General features: G+C 41.1%; 1 protein-coding gene across 1 annotated transcript in view; it reads left to right on the top strand.

Annotated features, from left to right (window-relative positions):
- DPH7 (diphthamide biosynthesis 7) overlaps positions 1 to 13450 on the top strand; it is a 118147-nt gene that overhangs the window by 75163 nt on the left and 29534 nt on the right. Inside the window, exons 6-7 of the mRNA XM_078642114.1 lie at positions 2698 to 2864; positions 5192 to 5264. Of these exons, the coding sequence (XP_078498240.1) occupies positions 2698 to 2864; positions 5192 to 5264 (240 nt within the window). The remainder of the gene's footprint in view (positions 1 to 2697; positions 2865 to 5191; positions 5265 to 13450) is intronic.

Genomic DNA, 13450 nt, shown 5'->3' with positions numbered 1-13450 from the left:
TCAACTTTCCCCTTCAGCTGCTGGATGCCTACTGCAGGCTGCTGCCACAGTCGCTCGCAGACTGCACTGTTTCTCATTTCCATAGCGAGTCAGCAGCTCTTCGATTGAGCTGAAAATTGTTTTTACTGCTCGTGATGCGAGCAGGGAACGAAGCACACGATCGGCGGAGCACAAAGCACAGTGGAACACAGCTACCATCTCCTCGTTACTATAGGCTGGCTGCTATTGGGAGATCTCTGGTTCAGCCACTCCTTGCTGCAGCTGGAAAATGTGCCTATGCTGCCCCTGGTGAGAACGGGACGGGAGAGAGCACGCGGAGTACAGTGCCCTGGAATTTCTGCTGTCTGCTGGCTGTTAGTTGCTGGCTGCCAATGCAGTCTCTCCTGCTCTGAGGCTGTGGCTCAAAATCAGCCGAATAGCATGGCTGTCGGCTCCTCCATTTTTATGGATTCGAAGCTGCTCGCCGGTCAGCCGCTCTTAAGTGCAGCAGTAAGTGTTTTTAGTCCCCTTGAAGCAAACAGGGCATGTGGTTTGGGGGGTGCTGGATGCGGCCACCCCGTGCGTCCTTCACCCAGAAGTCGACTGCCATGGAGCATAATTGGAGCACCTGCATGGCTTCATCCTCCGCAAACCTCAGCAGATATTACTCTATATTCTGGCCTTAACAAGGTCAGGTCTGAGTTACACTTCAGTCAGAGTTCATCTGACAGTCATTTCATGTTTCAAAAGAGCATGGAACCAACCATGCAGCACTAACATCAGCTTAAAGAGTCAGCAAGATGTAATTAAGCATTTTAACAATCAAAGAACCGTTCATCCAGTTCAGAGATGCAAGTCATGTGTAGGACAAATCTGCATTTTATACTTAAAGTGCCATCTGAATTTCATTGAAATGAAACAGTGATTTTGAAAACCTATTCACCAAACCTGAATACAGCAGCAGAAAGAGCGCTTTATTCTTTAGATGTTAAAAGATGGTTGAAGTTTTCCATTCTCTAAAACAGAGAGAGGTGTCCAACTCACCAAAGGGACAGGACACCATAATGACACTAGGTCTAAAATAAACTCCCTTTGGGATACTTCAATTGCATATCATAATACTACCACACCACAAACAACAACTATCACCGAATCAATATCACAGTAGCCAAAAACTCCAATATGAAAATATTTATTTGGTTGGTAAAAAAATCTTCTTCCTTCTTTATGATTTTTTCTAAAAATGTATAAAATACAAGACCCATAGAAATATCAAGCAATAAAATCACATATATAGTTAAAAATACAAATCAATTAGTGCAATTTCAAACACAATCGTAAATCATAGTTCAACTTTGAATCTTGTCTTTTTCATATGTCCAACACCAATTCATATGATTAACAAAAGCTTTTATTTATAAGTAGACAAAGAAGGTTTTTTAACCAACCAAATAAATATTTTTATATTGGAGTTTTTGACTACTGTGATATTGATTCTGTGATAGTTGATTGTTGTTTGTGGTGTGGTAGTATTGTGGTGTGCAATTGAAGTATCCCAAAGGGAGTTTATTTTAGACCTAGTGAAGTTTTACATTGACACAGACAAGCAATTTAGGAAGCCTAAGCAAATGCTTGTGGCATATGGTCATCCATGAAAAGGACAATTGTCAAAACAAAGTATAGGTTGCTGGTTTCTTCAGCCATAGTGTTTTGCCATAGAGGAGTAGGTTATCCTCTCCAAAGGAAAGTGATAGCTCATTCCATTCGAGGTGTACATCTACAGCTCCCTTTGCCGACGTGTCCATTGTGAACATATGCAGGCCAGCAAAAAGAAAAAACACACCTATACAGCTCTAAGGTCTAGATTTGACCAAAGAAAGGGATGCAGCAGTAGAACAAGCGGTTCTACATTATCTATTTCAGTAAGGTAAGCTTGTTTAGCCTCCAGCTGCTAAATGATACTCGGTTTCTAGTTACTTTTTGGTATTCTGATTCAAGCATGTGAATTCATGAAAGATTCAGTATTGGAGAAGAAAAAAGTTTCTTAACTGTAAACAAAAGTTCTCCAGTATTGGTATCTTCCTTAGATTCATATGCAACCCACCTTCCTCTCCAACTCTTGTATGCAAGAAATTACTTTAGTACTTGTGCTTCGAAATCTTAACAATGGTGGCATGGGTGAGGAGTGGTGAAGACTGTGTATTACTCTAGTTGAGTTTTGGAACTTTTATAGTGACTTGAATAGGCTACTGTTGTGATTACATGAAAGCCTTTATCTCTATGTTTAACAGTGTACTACTTACTATGTCTACCATGGGACTCCCAGCTTGACAATGGGGATGATTCGAGCATGTGAATCAATAAAATATAAAAAATACTGGAGAACCTCAGTAACAGGTAAGTAATAGTTTACTTCTAGTCCCTTTTGTCAGTTGTTTGAGCTTTTTGGCAACAGCAAAAGGGTATTTTATTGGGACCAGCAGTGCATATCATTAGCCAAGTCATAGTGTGTCCGTAGTGAGGCAGTAACTCAAGAATGCACACTCTGCAGCTTCAAACTGTATTTGTATTTATTGTCTGAACTCAATGTCTTTATCCCATACACTACATAATGCATTTAAATATTAAAAGCCATTAAAATGTGGTGAATGGTGTTCAATTTTCTATTTTTAAACTCACACCTTTCTAGTCTGAAGATGTTATTTCTGTCCTTTGTAGCTGTCATCCCCTGAAGCTGATCTGCAGTGATTCCAAGGGTCAGCTGAGCTTGCTGTCGGTCGATGAGGGAGCCCCAACCATGGACATCCTCTCACAATGGAAGGGGCACGAGTATGAAGCATGGATTGCAGCTTTTGACTACTGGAACACAGAAATCGTATATTCTGGTCTGAAATCTATAACGTTTTGTAACGTAATATCTGGGGAGGTAGACGAGCAGGCTGTTTGTGTGATTGCCGATCTTAAAATGTTTGCAGATTATGCTGGTCATTTGATGTTAATGCTTTTTTCCATGCCAAGTCTTTCCATGGTCAGCTCAAAGAAATGAGCAAATGGAGAAGTGTAGTGATAATTTATTGCATTGGATTGAATACCTGTTTCACACATTGAACCAGTTCTGTGCACTATAACTATTCCAGCACCAAAACTACTGGTAAATATTGCAGTTTTTTATGGGTGATGCTGTGGCCAAAGTCCCCTTCAATTGAAGCAGCAAGAGATACATGGTGTGACAAAGCATTACAATTAACATAACCCAACATATTTCCTCCCCACTACTAAACAGCTGTCGTTGAAAACTCTAATAATTTCTGAGGTATCTGCCAGGTTAGCGAGTGTGGCCCGGTTCCACAATGAATGCTATGGTACCATGTAAGGATGACTGTACTGTTTTTCAGCTCTACCTTAAATGAACTAATGTAACAGGTCTCCTAAAATGTGTTTCCAGCCTTTAACTGAAATGTATTTAGAATGCAGCAGCTCAAATACATTTTAGATCTCGGTAAACACAATTGGATCTTGCCATGCCATTTTCATCTTCTTTAGATTTCTGCCCTGCACAGAGCAATTCTTTTTTAAATCTCAGCACTAGTTTTGAGCTGTGTTCCCAGGAGATGCTCCAAATTAATTTTAAAAAATCCCTCACAGTTTTCATGACATCAGATCTTTAGTATGCTAAATTTCTGTTGAAGGTGCTAAAAAGTTTATTGGACTATTTTCAGCTCACTCGCTGGTTTTATTTTTCAAATATTTGTCTTTTCTCCCGAGCCCACACTTCCAAATGGTTGGTTGCATTATATTGTAATTGTGTTTATATTGTACTTACTACACTTGGCAAGTTGTTGAAGCCCTTTATGGCCAGTTGCACTTTGCTCCATATAACCTAAGGTTAGTAAATCAAGCTGTTATTGTTTGTTGTTGGTTTTTGGGGTTAGTCTTGTGCTCTCAAGGAACTCACTACATTTTGTTTGTGGTAAATTTAATTATTAAGAGTCAGTGTGATCACTAGTGCTGGCTATGTGCGTTAATGCAAGTGGTTGGTGGGATGAACAGAGGTTAGAGGAGTTTGGTATTGTTAGGTTGGAGGGATAGAGTTTCAAAGAAGGAGAGGTTGTGATCTATGAAATGAGGTGTGACCAGTTTGCAGAAGTAGAGTAACAGATTAAGGCAGACAGGCATGTATTTTACAGGCTATAATCCGAGAGAGGAGTCATGCAGAAGATGCCAGTTAAGTTGAGGTTCATTTGAAAATTGAGAAAGGACAGTGAACAATCACACCGTTTAAGTCAAAGTCCGTTTTTCTTGCTTTAGATGGGCTGTAACGCCTATACACAGGATTTTTGGTTGTTCATCTAGATCTCAAAGAAAAGTGAACACAAAATGTGCCTGTGCTGCAGACTTCTGCTATGCTGCAAGTTTTATCCCTTAAGGAGATCACCAAATATATTGCCTCCTGGCCCAAGTAGAACCTGTTCAGAAGTATCCAACACTTGTTAATGATTTATCGCAAGCCTGAGCTAGTTACTGTCATTTCAATTTCCGCATTAGCAGCATCTGTTTTTTAATATAGCCTTATAGCCCGCTTCCGAGGGCTATACCGGTTGTTACAAGCCCCGAACCCGAGTTACAGGCCCACAGCGCAGGCGAGGACCTATAACAAGGGTGAGGGCCTTTAAAAATTGGTATAGCCAAGGCCGAAGGGCTATTAGGCTATTGGACCATTCCACCCACTAAGTGTAGAATTGACTAAATTAAAAAGGGAGAAACAGAAAGACAAACATTGGAATGTTGAAGCAGAAGGCTAATACCAGCCATTATAAGCCCAGAGCCACTCCATTGTCTTAAAAGGAGCTTTCAACATTCCGATGTTCTCATATGCCTATAGGTACATTTGTTCCCTGAGATTTTGTGTCGGTGGTCAGATTTTAACAATATATTTTCTATTCAACAGCACTATATATGACATCAGTTTCAAGGTAGAATCTTTGCTGAAATTAGGGCCAGGGCATTATCACTAGGGCAATGTGCACTACTACCCTGAGGTCACAGGCTCATGCAGCAGCCTCTGATGAGAATGACCTATTTTCTGTAAGTCAGATGCTTTGGCAAGAAAACACGTTGGAAAGCAATAAGAGGTTTGACTTTGAAATGGAAGAACTTGTATATTGGTAAATCCTGTGTTGATTAAAGATAGATTTCACCTCCGTTTGTGTAGGTGGTGATGACTGCATGCTCCGAGGGTGGGATTTCAGAGCCGGGACAGACTCTCCTGTGTTTACCAGCAAAAGGTAAGGAGTCCAGCCAAGCAACACAACATTTTAAGGTCCGAGGCTTCTTTTGATTCTAAGCATTGCCTCTTTCAGAAGGCAAGGCATTTATAACTTACACATGCCAGGTCATATATATACCCCATGTCCACATTACATTTGTAAAATATTATTATAAACATATAATTGTGAAATGTTTTAGTCTAGTATTATCGATAGAGAAAGCTGCAGAAAACACACGATTTGAGATGCACATTCTGCAGTAACAAAGGGACAGATGTCTAATGATGATAGAATGAGAGCGAGTACTCTGGTCTATATACCCTGTTATACTGTATAAAGGTTCTGACTCTTTTTAAAAAAATCTTTTAATTCACTGTTCAGTACAATACAAAACAAAATAGTGCAGCATTTTGTTATCCAGTACCATCGCATTATTGATGTGAACGGTGTGAAAACCGCAGCTTCCCTGGCAAGGGCAAAGAAACAAGAGGGCCAGATCAACATCAGGCATCCTTATACATTCATGCATTACATCAGGGAACACTGCGTACAGTTGAGTTGTTTGTGATTCTTAAGTTGACCCGCTAGCGGTAGAGGGAGCAGGGAAGTGTGAGCTTATTGGCTTGTCTAGCTCAGTCCCACTACTGATCGCAGTGGGGGCTGCGTCTTCCCCATTCGGTGTGGTAGTCAGACTCGTCTCCCAGGAATGTTTTGTGATCACCCAACTTGTCCAATATGGCACCCCAACGCTCAAGGTCTAGTTCTGCGAGATCAGTGCGAACCGTCTGGAGCCGGCACTTCTCAGTAGCCTCCCTATTCCAGGAAGCCAGCCAGTCATTTAAATATAGTCTGAGAGGTCGGGCTATCCCAGTGATTGGCTATGCATCGTCGTGCCAGCTCTAGGAACTTTTAGTTTTCAGTTTTAATTCTACAGTTTCACAGAGCATGTGGGGTGTTGTGTTCTCATAGAAACAAAGGTGCTCAGTCTCTGCTTTAACGAGAAAGCTAGAGGTCTCTTCCTTATTCTTTTGATTGTGGGATCCTAGAACAAATTATGTTAAGCAGATTACGCCTACGTTTTGTAATTGTTTTAAACAGTTTAACTACAAAATCAGACTGAAGAGGCAACATTATGTTTGATCAACCAATGCTACTAACTGTCAGCTTGGCATTTTAAATATCTAGGTATTCACTCCTTGAATTTAGCCCCCCTCCTGGAAAGCTTTGCGGCAGAAGTACAACAATGGGAAACTTTGCCACTCTCAAGACTGCCTGCATCACCCACAAAGCACTCCACTCACATTCCCCTGACTATTTAGACCACAAACTCTCAAAAGCAGGAAGAACTAGACCTCTGAGAAGCTCCACCACACATGCATTTGGAACCCCCCCCCCGGACCTACTATGCAACCCCTCCTTCCCTGGTTTCAAAAGAGACATGAAATGTCATCTCCTCAACAAATATTGGAACTTATGAGCAAACTAAACTTGCTTTCTTCCATAGGTGTACTAAGTGTCTAATCTTGCTTTGTTTCATGATACGTGTTTAGCCCACTGGCATTTTGTAAATTTCCATAAAATTAACCCTCCATATAATGAGGGGAAGAGAAGATTGTACTCTTTGTCACCATCAGTGTATTGAAGAGCATTGGGTGCTTCTTGCTGCTGGCACTGGCATTGTGATAGAGGTATTGGATTCAAATATGGCTGTATAATCACCAGTTGTGTATTCGTGATTTCACAGCATAATATTTCCACAAACATATACAATAGCTCAAATATGGAGAACCGCTACATCCTTCTTGGGGTGGAGGGGGAACCTTACTAATATGACAGCAAACTCCCCTACTCCCAACAAACTAACGCTACAGTCTCAGCCTCTTCTGTCTCTTAAGGAAACTTAAGAAGGTAATGCCTTACATTCCCAATGATCTCAGGAAAACAGTTGTAACAACCTTGGTGCTGTCAAAATTAGATTATTGTAATGGCCTATACCTTGGGCTACAGAAACATCTGAAAAAACTTCAGATGGTGCAGAATGCTGCAGCCAGGCTTTTACTGAACATACCCAAGTACCAATCAATTTAAGAGGGAGATCCAGAAGCTCCATTGGTTGCCTGCGGCGCAAAGTATTAGGTTTAAGGTACTCTGCCTTGCCTATAAAGCAATGAATAGGATAGGACAGGTACCTTTTGAAAAACCTCTTCTCATGATACCACCCAGGCAGACAGCTAAGATCTACTAATGCCACATTAATGTTGGTACTAAGGATCCGAACTGCGAGTTGGGGAGGCCGTAGTATTGCCTACTGTGCGGCCACGTTATAGAATACACTCTCCACATATGAGAGAGGCCAACTCTCTCCTCTCCTTCAGAAAAGATTTGGAAACTTGGTTATTTTTAAACTAATCCTCATCCCCATCCAACTCTCCTCAGGGTTTGCGTTCCAGTTCAGCGCCAAGACACCACAGTTTATTCGTGCACTTTAGAAATCTCACTAACATTAACATTATGGCATAGTAACACACTCTCCCAGGTACGTGATCTCCAGGGTTTCAAAGCATGGAACCTAATAGGGATTAGGTTCCCCCAACTCTCTTTTGCCTCCCTTGACTGTTCCTCACCCCCATGGCTCGTACTCTGCCTGGTCTCCGGTCGCGTCAGCTACCTCACCTGCCTGTCCTCTGATTGTCCGTTCATTTGTCCTCTGCTGGCTCGTGACTGCCCCTGTCTGCCCACTGATAGCCCCTGTATGCTCGTTCCTGTCCCCTTCTGCCCTGCCTATCCCCTGCCTGCCATGGACGTGATGGAGGCAGCAGGGTCAGGGTTTTATCACCGGCAGTTCTAACAAGCATTGAAAATGCAATTGGTCTCGCCTTTGATTAAGTTAAAGCCATTTGCTTTGCTAATGGTATTGTATAGCAAAGCACATGGCTTTAACTTAATAAAAGGCGAGACCTATTGCATTTTTAATGGTTGTTTAATTGTGCACCAGTAGTGCTTCTTATTGTTTTCTGTAAAGGATTGCTTCTTATTGTTTTCTGTAAAGTATTATCTCTCCTCTCCCGGTTCTTCAACCAAACCACCTCTCTCAGAAACCAGTCCTATATGTGCTGTAAAGATCTTGAAAAAAAACGGCGACCATGTGTGCTTGGTCTGCGTTCCAGACTAACTGCCTCGCTCACTGACTAAAGGATTCCTAGATCGTTTAAGAAATGTAATTTATGAGGCTGTTGGACAGGGAATATGTTTGACTCAGAGCTAGGTATGCTGTTCTTGGCAAGATAGACCCATTTGCCTTGTTTTTTTTATTTGTTGCTACGAATGGTGAGGGGAAGCCTTTCTTCCTGTGCCCCGTACAGGATTTTCGCACTGGACATAAAAAGCTCTGAGTTATCGCCAATGGAGTCTCCTGATGACTCCTCGTTATCCTCATTCAACATTGAGAGGCTCTATAATCCAGCATTCAGAACTTCACTGTCTTTTAGGAATCCTCTTCTTTGGCCTGAATGTAAAGGGTCCACTCTTCTACAGCTTTGAGACTAAGGGCATGGAAGAGGATAGGTACCTTGTAATCCTCTCTTACCCTCTTGAATTGCCAGAGCCCTTATCGGAGGAGCTTGTGATCCAGTATCCTGTAGGTGACATTAATTATCCCACATAGTAAACTAACAATATAAATCTGTCAATGTTATATATATTCCTCAAATTGTACATACTTTGCATTGTTTGTATGTCCTTCCTGTTCTTTCGGTCACTCAACAACAAAAAGTACAATTTACAACCACACTGGTTCTGGTTATACCACCCATTCGGTTTACTGTCTCATGTTCTAAATATTAACTTGTCCTGCTGTATGACACTTTTACTTGGAAAGTCGTATGCTGCTACATCCTAAACGAATACATCCTTCTTGAAAGGATAAGACATCCCATCAACGGACTCCACTCCAGTCACAAGGGAGATAGTTATGTTAAAAAGATTTATAGAGCGCCAGTATACCCTGAGGTGTCTTGGCGCTAACTGCACTTGAACACAATTGAAAAGGACCCGCATATTTTAAAAGCCTTGTTTTAAGCTCCATTCTAAAGGATACCAGGGTGGGCAAGGCCCTGATATGGGGGTAAGGAGGTTTCAGAGCTTTGTTGTTCCCGTGATGAAGCTTCTTCCTTCCCAGTTCATTTTTTCATTTTGAAAGCTAGGGACCACCAATGTCTTGGCTCCTAAGGAACTCAGACGTCTGCTAGGTTTGTACCTCTCAAAGATGTGCCTCAGAAACTCCGGCCCAGTATTGTGCAAAGCCTTGTGGGTGATGCAGAGGGCTTTGAACTTGATACAACTTCTTACTGGAAGCCAGCTTAACTTATGGATTTCCTGAGAAAGATATTGGCATATGGGAATTCCCAGGAGAAGCCTGGCAGTTGCGGTTTGCACCATCAGACTCCTGTTCAGATGGTTTTCGTGCATGTTCATATATAAGCCATTACAGTAGTCTTTTTTATTTTATTTATAAGACTAAGGTAGTGATGATGGTTTTTTTGTGTTGGCTGGAATAAAAGGGATAATTTTTTGGATCACCCTAAGTGCATAGGAGCAGGAGGAGACAGTGGCATTAACCTGGCTTTCAAAGTTCAGCTTGTCAATTTGAACTCCTAGGTTCTTGGCCTTGGACACTTGGGAAGGGAAGAAGGCCTAGTTCTTCCAGCCACCAGCAATGGGCCCAAGCTGGAGAGAGGTTACCAAACAGTACCACCTCAGTTTTACCTGACTTGAACTTTAGGCAGTGTATGTTAATCCATTAACTGATTGCAAGCATACAGTCATGGAAGCAGGTGGAGAGTTAGGCATCCTTATTAAAAACTGATAATATGAGCTTGATTTTATTTATTTTTTCTTCTTTTTTTTTACAATGTACCTTAGCCCCAAGGTACCCGGTGGTTTTACTATGTGCAAATTAACACCCGCTAAAACCAGGTCTGGTGTTCCCACACCTGGTAATCTCAGATGAACACTAGGCAACTTGTTGTCTGGCTGAATGCTATTCCACAAGGATATTGCTCTTCCTTACTCCTAAAAAGGCCTTATTTAGCCTTTTTCCGCCTTTAGGTAAAGCGCTCTTAAGCTGTGCCAGCAAAGGTACTATATGCTCTACACATAACAGCCTATTCCTATTATGGATCAGAAGTTATTTCGTTGACCACAAGGGCTTGGAGAGGAGCACCCCAATCATGGCTAGATCAGTAAAGGAAAGATGTCTGACACCTCTGGTCTCCCTTAAATAGATGTACCCAGTCGGGGCATAATAAGCCATGCGCATATCGATCCTGGGAAAAGAAAACATCAAACAATTATGTTTTTGAGAATTCTAAAATGTAATTGTGCCATCTGTTTATGGATAAAACACCCAACTTAACAAATACAATGATTTCTGATGGAGCTTTAAGTCGAAAATAAAACGACTGAAAATCTCAAGAGGCAGAGTAATATTCCATGAATAAAAGCTGGATACATCAGTACTTTAAAACCTATTTCAAGTACAGGAAACTCCTGTGAAACAACTTTTTTAGCAACTGCAAAAAAAGAACATTCCCTGCCTTTGCTAGGTACCACAAAATAGGGTTACTGTTGACAGGTCTTTTATTGTTTTCTCTTCCTTTAGCCCACTCTCTCTGAATGCCCCCAATATTAGAAAATCCATTCCATGACTTCATGAAGTTCTGAGATGAACAGTCCTCATAACTTCAAAGTTTAAGAATCATTTTGATTTTCAGCTGGCACTGAAATAGCACTTGATCCCTCACTAGCCATCATATAACTACTTGTTCACAAATCGCACTTCTGTGTTTTGAATCAGGAAATACCACGTTTTGACAGTTATGCTTTGCAAATCAACTGAATGTGAAAAATTGTTTTATTTGTGGCACTACTCCACCTACCACGGATAGCTCCTTTGTGAGCAAAGAATGAATGTGCTTTTATGGAAAAACTAGTGCTGGAAAAGAAATTAATGTATCTCTAGATGTAGAGCTCCAGCATTGATATCTTTCATGGATTCATAAGACCCTCCCCAATCTCCAGAAAGGCGGATTCTTGTATCTAATAACCGGTGCCATACTTCAACTATATTTTAAGGTATCCAGGCACTTGTGTAATTTTGTGATTTTATCCTGCCTGAACCTACACTCACTAATACTATTATACATCTGTCATCTTGGTAAAAGACCAGGTCGTGGCATTGTCTAGTGGCCGTCTTGGTTTTCTGTCAAGGTTCCCTTTTCTTTGGTAATATGCAAGCTGGCCGGATGCTACTTAATCCCATCAGCACTCTGTCCCCGCACCAGGGAGGCCACTGGCAAGCTTGTCCGTGCTGTCATACCACCACCTGTGCTGACCAGATTACCTCAGCACCTTCCTCAAACTCGGGTGAGTTTACGAAGAGGTATTCTCTCAACCGGCTGCTTCCCTTACTCTCAACCCACACTATTCACGCTCTCAACAACTAAAATCTTTATCACACTGATCCTTCGTAGAGAGTACTTTGCTCTATGTACAGGAGTAAATGAATACTATCTTGATGCCATTTTGTGCAAGTTATGTCTGCAATAGAACATAGATTTAAAATTGCGGGCCTGTTCTTCCTCTGTGATATTTATTGTTTATGACCGACAATAGTGCTTCCTGACTTGTTGCCCTAGTACCTGATATCTTTAAAACTACGAGAAGGATAGGACTGACAGAGTGAGGGGCTGAGAAGCTGTCATCACTCATCAGCCTATACCGGTTCAAATGATTCAGACACAGTTTAATAATGAAATCGAGACACTTTTTGTCTCACTGAAGGCCCATTGACTGTCAATGCTATTCTTACCTATAGACCACCTAATCTCGCTCTTGCAAAACTCTTCTCTTTTATAGAGGAGATCCCAATGCATGCAATTGATGAGCGTAACTTTGTCCTTTTTGGTGAACTCAACCTTTGGTTGAACACCCTATGTTTTCTTAGCTGAATTTTGAAAGCTATTGCCAGCTCTGTTGCCGAGTTTACCAGAAAACCTTTCAGTCCTGTTCAGCTTCTGTCATTCAACATGTTTGGATCGCATTGTCATTGGATCTGCCAAAAGAGCATATATTACACCAAACGTTTGCATTGCATTGTGATTGGCACCACAATAATAGCACATATTATGCCTGAACCCAGATCCTTACATTGGTTACCTATCCTCTCCAGACTGCCTTATAAAGCACTGTTGTCCATGAATTCTTATACGAGAAAGTACCCACTATTATAATAGCTATGTCTGTTCTGCCCTTCGCCCTTTCATATTTACCTGTTCAGTGTTACTTTAGCATCAAGAAGCTCTGTGCTAATATGCTGTATAACTAAACATATAAAACAAATACTGATTCCATCAAGGAAGCCACGCTAGCATTCCGTAAGGCAAACGTCATCAAAAATATGGAGGTAATTTTCCATTACATGACTCAATGCAATTACACATATACCCGTAACACAATAATGTAAATGAACCTAATGATCAAGGTGTTCCAGTGAACAGCACAGTGAATCGTATCAAAAGTGAGATCAGGTGCACAATAAGTGTTAACAAAAAAGAGATAATGAACATGGAGAAAAGTCTGCACTGTGTTTTATACAAAACCGACTCAAGTTTGGAGAACAGGTCCAAGCAGAAGCCAATAAAAATACATGTACATGCTTTAGGGTCGACGTTTCCACCCTTTTATGTATCATATTTTATCCGGGTCTTCAAAAGGACAACCCTACAGTGAGACAAAGACACAAACTCTGTTGAAAGGACCGCTCCACTAGTTGTGGTCTTCTAATAATCACCTGTAAACCTGTCCCATCTACCAAGAATGGTAAATGTTCTAGGCCAGAGAAATGTATCACCACCTCCTTATATTGTCATAATGCAACTGATGTTCTGGGAAACAAACATAGCAATAACACCACAGTTTATATCATCCCCGTTATATGTAAGGATATACCTCTCAAAAATTTCAAGGAGATTCAAAATCCAAGTAAATTATACTGACACTCCAGTTATTGGAATGTAGTGTGCAGAACTTGATCTGAAAATAATGTTAAAGATAGTAGTGTTTTATCTAGGATGTGAAGCTTGAAAAGGAAAGTCTTATACATGTGTGCACTATTATGTGTTAATCGATAAACCGAAAGAAAGATT

The sequence above is a fragment of the Lissotriton helveticus genome, chromosome 5_1 (genome assembly GCF_964261635.1).
Source record: "Lissotriton helveticus chromosome 5_1, aLisHel1.1, whole genome shotgun sequence".
Taxonomy (NCBI): domain Eukaryota; kingdom Metazoa; phylum Chordata; class Amphibia; order Caudata; family Salamandridae; genus Lissotriton; species Lissotriton helveticus.
The sequence above is the reverse complement of the archived record's forward strand: the minus strand, read 5'-3'. Positions and strand labels throughout refer to the sequence as shown.